This window comes from Rhincodon typus, chromosome 8 (genome assembly GCF_021869965.1).
Source record: "Rhincodon typus isolate 14 chromosome 8, sRhiTyp1.1, whole genome shotgun sequence".
NCBI classification, from domain to species: Eukaryota; Metazoa; Chordata; class Chondrichthyes; order Orectolobiformes; family Rhincodontidae; genus Rhincodon; species Rhincodon typus.
In genome coordinates, this window is record NC_063339.1 from 24,336,088 (window position 1) to 24,344,439 (window position 8,352).

At 40.5% G+C, this 8,352-nt stretch overlaps 1 protein-coding gene across 1 annotated transcript in view; it reads left to right on the top strand.

The window, feature by feature from the left end:
- Positions 1–5,926, top strand: part of LOC109933279 (legumain-like) — a 17,036-nt gene extending 11,110 nt beyond the window's left edge. The window contains exons 2-5 of the mRNA XM_048600067.1: positions 1,845–1,992; positions 3,378–3,475; positions 3,563–3,644; positions 5,837–5,926. Of these exons, the coding sequence (XP_048456024.1) occupies positions 1,846–1,992; positions 3,378–3,475; positions 3,563–3,644; positions 5,837–5,926 (417 nt within the window). The 5' untranslated portion in view covers position 1,845. The remainder of the gene's footprint in view (positions 1–1,844; positions 1,993–3,377; positions 3,476–3,562; positions 3,645–5,836) is intronic.
- Positions 5,927–8,352: the final 2,426 nt, after the last annotated feature.

The window sequence follows — 8,352 nt, forward strand, 5'->3', positions numbered from 1 at the left end:
GGTTTTATTGGTAGAGGGATTGAGTTTCGGAGCCATGAGGTCATGTTGCAGCTGTACAAAACTCTGGTGCAGCCGCACTTGGAGTATTGCGTACAGTTCTGGTCACCGCATTAAAGGAAGGATGTGGAAGCATTGGAAAGGGTGCAGAGGAGATTTACCAGGATGTTGCCTGGTGTGGAGGGAAGATCTTATGAGGAAAGGCTGAGGGTCTTGAGGCTGTTTTCGTTAGAGAGAAGAAGGTTAAGAGTTGACTTGATAGAGACATACAAGATGATCAGAGGATTAGATAGGGTGGACAGTGGGAGCCTTTTTCCTCGGATGGTGATGGCTAGCACGAGGGGACATAGCTTTAGATTGAGGGGTGATAGATATAGGACAGATGTCAGAGGTAGGTTCTTTACTCAGAGAGTAGTAAGGGCGTGGAATGCCCTGCCTGCAAAAATAGTAGACTCGCCAACTTTAAGGGCATTTAAATGGTCATTGGATAAACATATGGATGATAATGGAATAGTTTAGGTTAGATGGGCTTCAGATTGGTTTCACAGGTTGGCGCAACATCGAGGGCCGAAGGGCCTGTACTGTGCTGTAATGTTCTATGTTCTATGTTCTATGGCTGCAGAGTGCTTTTGGACATTTTGAGGTCATGAAACGTGCTGCATAAATGCACAATTTCCTTTTTTAGTTGGTCCACATGTCCAGTGGCTGCTTTGTAATGGTCATTTCTCACACATGCAGTGAAATTTTCTATCAATTCATTCAGCTCCAAATGGTTCGAAGTAATAGCAAAGAATAAGAAGAACTAGTAGAATTGCATTAAATTTTGTTATGAAATGGTATAGTTATGTTTTTTTTACAGTTATGTAACTGCTACATGTTTTACCATGAAATTAACAAGGACATTGTAAAGTCTGCTGTTAGTGAAATGTATTTTGCTTTGATAATGTTGAGGAAGCATATGATGAAACGGGTATGCATTCTTATTTTTGCAGCAGCAGTCGTCCTAAATTGTCAATGAACTGTGGAACTTGATGCAAATTATGTAAAATAGGCCATAACCAAAATAATGAATTTATTTTTCAAATTTCTACCAAAAGAATACCCGTGCTTCCTTGTACATGCTGTGCACAATATCCAGTCAAAATGGATTGAAAGATGGAGAATGCACTCTTTTACCTTCCCATTATGCATATGTCACAATGGTAAATCTCCCGCTTTTGTTGTGTACATTGCATGGGAGATGTTAATTCATGACGGAACTAATTTGTGTCTTGGAATTCACATTGTTGCACTGCTCAAAGGTAGGTCTGTTGACAAAGTGGTAACTGATATCTTGGGCCATTTGAGTTCAGTTGTTTTTATGATTTTGGGAGTTTTTTTGGGAGTTTTTTGGGAGTTCACCTCAGATTCCATTAATGTTTTCCAATTGTTACACAAATCATAGATGTGCTGATTTTGAACATAAGAATGAATCTTTTACAGCATTGCTGATGTTAGATTGGCCCTAAAAAGATTTAGTAATTGTACACCTCAAGCCACATGATGCTGCTGACACACATTGATGTGCCATGTTTTACAAGCTAACAACCAGGGGAAAATCCATGCAGGAAGTGGTATGGTATTATTGTTGTAAAAATATTGAGTTAATTTTAAAGAGCTTCACCTTTCAAAAATTTACCTTGTGTTTTCAAACCATGTAACTTTCCAGTTTGTGACGTTTGATGCAATGATTTGTAAAATACAGAAGTAAACACCTACAAAAAGGAAGTCTTATGATGTATTCATTTTTTGATTCGAATTAAGTGATACCTTTTCTTTTAACTCATCAGTTAATTGACTCCCTGCAGAATGCACTACTTGGCACTCGGAGTTTTAGTGCTGAACAATCTCCTGCTTAATATCATCACTGCTCCGTTGGAAGACCTGGAAAATGGAGGCCAACACTGGGTTGTACTTGTTGCAGGATCTAGTGGCTGGTACAACTACAGGCATCAGGTACTGCTCTGGATAGAATAGAGTGTTTGCATGTGTGTATGATTCCACTAGGAATTAATTGTTCGTGATCATGTACTGCCTTAAATTTTATCAATTTCCCATTTTCTTTGTATATTTTATGATGTTGAAGTCTTTTGAGTAACTGTACCTAGGCATTTTAGGCAGGGTTGCATTATTTATAATGGCAAATTCTTTTTGCCTTGCCTCCTTAGCAACTGGAAACTAAACGACATCTGCTGTATATCAGTTGTAGTACCTTTTTTATTTAACTTAATTGTACCTCATTTTTAGCTAATCAAACTCAAGATGTTTCAATGAATGAGTCTGGGGCAATTATTATAGATGATTAGCTCTTTTTTTGTTGCTGTTTTTGACCATCCTAACTCCCAAGTATCTCAATGTTCTTTATTGTACTCAAAATGTTTCTAATGTACCCTATATGAAATTTCATAGCCCCCATTATTCCCGATAATCGCACCTTTGCAATTTGATTGGAGGAGCAAATATCTCAAAGATTCTGTCACTTCTGTGTATGTGGGTGGTTATCCATGATTGAATTTTCCATTTGATTTTTCTTACTGATTTGCGTACTGCCCACATGTATTTTGAACACTGCCACCTTCATTATGTTTTTAGTGTGGAGCCAGACTTTTAATGCCTCTTGCTCCCATTGATAGTGGCAGTGTTTTGTTTAATTCTCTGAGAATGTGAATAATCCAAGAAAGTTGAGAACCCTATTCTGCAAATTAAATGCAGGGTTTTTCGAGGGGGAGTCATGCTGGGAGGGAGTGTGAATGGAATCCACTGTATAAATTTGTAGCACTGTTCTGGTCCTGCATGTCCTTCTGATGAAATTTCACTTGTGGAATGCTAGATTATTTGCGACTAACTCTCAAGTATGTGTATTTCAATCACTGAATCCCTACAGTGTGGAAGCAGGCCATTTGGCCCATCGAGTCCACACCAACCCTCTAAACGGCATCCCACTCAAACCAATTCCCCCTACTCTATCCCTGTACCCCTGCATATCGTAGACACTTTGGGCAATTTGGCAAGGCCATCTTTGGACTGTGGGAGGAAACTGGAGCCCCCAGAGAAAACCCATGCAGACTTGGGGTGAATGTCCGCACAAACAATTACCCAAGGGTGGAATCAAACCTGGGTCCCCGGTGCTGTGAGGCAACAGTGCTGCCTGTGCCGTTAGGGAAGTGTTTAATCCCACTCTGCTTACTAATGGTTACATCTCATTGGGTTCATTGTTTACCTTACAAAAGAGAATTTTGAGTTTTTAGAAGGACTCAAAACTCCACACATTTTTATATTCAAGGCACTTTTAACCAGGATAAATTTACATTTGGTCTAATTGAGTTTTGCTGCAACAATAGGCTGATATATGCCACGCATACCAGATTGTGCACCAACATGGAATACCTGATGAGCGGATTATTGTCATGATGTACGATGACTTGGCCCTGAATGAGGAGTAAGTATATTTTGTGAAAACTGTTGCGAGAAGTTTTTATTTGTAAATACACAGTAACTGAATAGGTTGTGTTTTTTTTTGTTTCAGGAATCCTACGCAGGGTATTGTTATTAATCACCCCAATGGAAAAGATGTGTACAGAGGAGTAGTCAAGGATTATGTGGCAGAGGTAACCCTCAAATCGGAGTAGAATCATTGAATCCCTGCAGTGTGGCAGCTGTATGCTAGATTTTTTTTTAAGTAAAATGTTTCAGGACAGGCCATTTTCAAAAGCAAAATGAGTAATTAAAGAGCCCTCACAGCTGTTATCACTCAGTCAGAGCTTGTGGTCCCAGGTTATTGGTTTGGAATCTAATTGAGTTTTTTTTTATTTTTTTTTATTCATTCATGGGATGAGGGCATCACTTTTAGGCAATATTTGTTGCCCATCCCTAATTGCCCAGAGGGCAGTTCAGAGTTGACCACATTGCTGTGGGTCTGGAGTCATATGTAGGCCAGTCCAGGTAAGGATGGCAGTTTCCTTCCCTAAAGGACATTAGTGACCCAGATGGGTTTTTCTGACAATCGACACCGGATTTTATGGTCATCATTAGACTCTTAATTCCAGATTTGTATTGAATTCAAATTCCACCATCTGCCATGGTGGGATTTGAACCTGGGTCCCCAGAACATTATCTGGTTCTCTGGGTTAACAGTTCACTGACAATACCACTAGGCCATTGCCTCCCCATACCACTAGGTCATTGACTGCCCATATTCTGGGCACCCTTGCTCCAAACTTGCTCTAGTGTTTTAAACCCCCATCACGCATGGCCCACATGATGGAACCAAAATCATAATAAAAAGTAAAGTCACCATAGTCCTACCAGATCATAGGATTGCTCTCTCAGAGAGAAAGACAACTGGTAGTGATTGAACACAAGGGTCACCACGTCTCAGGTGAGGGGAGAGTCCTTCACGGTAACCTCAGCTGGTGCTGGAATTGAACCCACACTGTTGGCATTCCTCTGGCAACTGAGCTAACAAACCCTCCTGAAGGACATATATTAGATGTTGTATTTAAGGGATTTGTAATTGCTCTATCTACTGAAAGGTCAGTGTAGTTATCTGTGAATATACATAAATAATAATGAATATTATTTCAATTTCATAATTTGGCCCTCAATCTTTGCAAGTACTGAGTTGAATGCTGTTAGAATGTTTATGAATTCTATCACATGAAAGGCATTATCCTACTTGCTGCCATTTTGTGAGAACTGGCGCAGTACACCAGTCCACTAATGCTCTGTCTGTATGGCTACTTTGAATTCCCCCTTTTGTTTTATTGGAAGGCATAAATTATTTGTGATTATTTCACGTACTATTCAGCCTCCTTTTGGGTTGCTGTCTTGTTTCATTGGTAGCACTTATGCTTCCCTGAGTTGGAATGTTGTGGATTAAAGCTGCATGCAAAAATCAAATGTGTTCATCTCCGTTGATGCTTCAGTGCAAAACTGAAGGAGTGCTGCACTGTTAAGACTGCCATCCATCAACCAATATCTCTGGCCTTTGATTTTGTTGTTTGTTGTGGAGCCTGCCTTTGGCAGCCTTGATTCCTAAATTTGAATTCAAATCCCCAAATAAGATCCAGCCGTATGATAGTGAGGCTACTAGTGCAGCTCAGACCCTGGGAATTCGGCGATGAATAATTGCTTTGCTACTTTTCAAATTCTGCTCACCACCAACAAGGCACAAGTTCAGAGTGTGATGGAACACTATCACTGGCCTGAATGAGTTTGCACCAACATGAGAAGCTCAACGGCATCCTGGACAAAACAGCTTGCTTCATTGGCATCCCATTTGTCACCTTGAATCTTCACTGCTTTCACCATTGGCACACTGAGCACCATATACAAGATGTGCTGGAGGAGTTTGTTAAAACTCTATTGCCAGCAGTTTCCAAAGCCCATAATTTCTACTACCTAGAAGGACCATGGCAACAGATGCAAGGGAATACCACCTCCTTCGAGTCACACGCCATCCTGGTTAGGACCCTTCCTAGAACTTCTTGTCTGTTGTTGAACTATCTCCCTGACAGTACTGAGGTTATCTACACCAGATGGATTGCTATGGCTCAATAGTGATCCCTCAGCAGTGGATCCCCTGCTTGAAGGCCATTGGGAATGGACAACACATGCTGTCCAGACTGATGACACTCACCCAAAGAAAACCAAAAATGGCTGTTCCTCGAAAGTACTTGTTTGACTGAGAAGGGTTTGGGTCATGCAGAGGTACTCTAAATGTAAATATGAATATAAGTTCAGTTATTACTACCTCATTTCATACATGCTGTTATCTTCTGTATCTATTCCTGGTATATAGAATGTGACCCCAGAAATCTTTTTGGCTGTTCTAAGAGGAGATGAAGATGCCGTAAAGGGGAAAGGCTCTGGCAAAGTATTAAAAAGGTAAAATGATAGTTATTTAATTCATTTATTGGTTTGGATGGGTTCTTTCTTTTGGTTTAATTTGATAGTGCTACTAGGCTGAAGTAACAAATGAGAATATGTATTTCTAACAAAGACCTTTTATCAATTAAAAAATAAACTTGAGTGATTTCTTGAGTTGTGTGCAACTGTGTGATGTATGGAGGGAAACTAGGAAGCACTACTACACACAAAGGATGTTAGATGTTTGGAACTCTCCTCCACAAATGGGAGTGGATGCAGGATCCGTTGTTAATTTTTTAAATAGATATTTTTTGTTTAGCAACAATATGAAGGAATATGGGCTAAAGGCAGGTGTATGGACTTAGACAACAGATAAATCATGATTTCATTGAATGGTTCAACAGGCTTGAGGGGCTGAATTGCCTACTCGTGTTCTTTTTGTTCCTGTATATTTCTGAATGTTTCAATTATTTGTATAAGCTACATTGTGACACGAGTCATTCTCCTTCTAGATGTCACTCGCAACAAAACCTGATATTGTAGCTGAATGCTAGTTCAACATTTGTAAATTAGCTTCTGCAAAATTCTGATATGTTTAAATGGTATATCTACTTTTATATGTTAAAATGGCAGCCACAGGGATTTTTTGTAAGTGTTCTTTATTATTCATTCACGGGATGAGGGTGTTGCTGGCTAGGAGAGCACATATTGTTCATCCCAGAGGGCTGTTAATAGTCAGCCACATTGCTGTGGGTCTGGAGTCACATGTAGGCTAGACCAGGTAAGGCTAGCTGTTTCCCTGTCTAAAGGGCATTAGTGAACCAGATGGGTTTTTCCAAACAATTGACAGTGGATTCCTGGTCATCATTAGACTCCTTAATTCCAGATTTTTGTTGAACTTGCATTCTGCCGTGGCAGGATTTGAACCCGGGTCCCTGGAACATTAACTTGGTCTCTGGAGTAATAGTGTCGTGACAATGCTACTAGACCATCGCCTAGTTGTGGTAGCAAATGCACCAGAAATTGTGCTCAGCTGTTTAAACATACATCCACTTTGATAGCTACAGTGGAGGTGAAATTCTCCTTTAACTGGGGATCGTGGTGGCTGGTTGTGAGTGAATTACTTATGTATACCTGGTCTGATTTCCCTTCCAATAACTTCGTTGATTAGGGAAAATGATGTAATATAACCGGTGGCCTATTTATTACTGCTGTGCCCATCTTGCACACCTATACCCCATAAATTCCTTACAGACTACTTTAATATATTTTAGGATTTAAAACCAGAATAAATTGCTGTATAATGTTCTGTACTTTGAAAAATGTAGTTGATATGTTAAAAAAGAGAAGCAATTTAGTAGTTGACAGTGAGATAGTATGCTGGGTTCCTCTGAGTTTAAGACCATAGAAAATAGGAACAGGAGTAGGCTGTTTGGTCCTTGAGCCTGCTCAATCATTCAGTAGGATTATGACTGACCTGATGTTCCTCCTGTTCACTTTTCTGCCCTTTCCCCGTTAGCCTTGATTCCCTTACTGATCGAGAATCTATCTCGACCTTAAATATAAGCAAGGACTCTACCCCTACAGCACTCTGTGGCAAGGAATTGCAAAGACTCTCAACCTTCTGAGAGAAGAAACTTTTCATCGCCAGTCTTAAATTGGCCCCCATTTATTCTGAAAATATCCCTGAGGGGAAACATCCTCTCAATATTTACACTATCAAGCCCCTTAAGAATCTTCTGTTTCATAGAGTTCCCACAGTGTAGAAGCAGACCATTCGTCCCATCAAGTCCACACTGACCTTCCGAAGAGTATCCCATCCAGACCCACCCCTCTATCCTCTCCCTGTAACCCTGCATTTCCCATGGCTAATCCACCTAGCCTGAACATCCCTGGGTACTATGGGCATTTAGCATGGCTGGTCCTCCTCGTCTGCACATCTTTGGACTGTAGGAGAAAACAGAGCACTTGGAGGAAACCCATGCAAATACAGGGAGGATGTACAAACTCCAAATAGAAAGTCATAGTGTAATACAGGCCCTTTGGCCCAAACTGGTCCATGCTGACCGTGGTGCCCACTCACCTAGTTCCAATTGCCTGCATTTGGTCCATATCCCTCTTAAACCCTTGCCATCCACCTAACTAACCAAATGTTTTTTAAATGTTGCTATTGTACCTGTTTCAACCAACTTCTCTGGCAGCCCATTTTCATATCTGCACCACTCTCTATGTGAAGAAGTTGCCCCTCAGGTTCTTCTTAAATTTTTGTCCTCTCAACTTAAATCTATGCCCTCTAGTTTTCAATTCCCCATCCCTGGGAAAAAGACTTGTATGCATTCATCCTATCTATGCCCCTCATGATTTTATACACCTCAATAAGAACACCCCTCAGTCTCCTACGTTAGGAGGAATAAACTCCTATCCTGGCCAACCTCTCCCTATAACTCG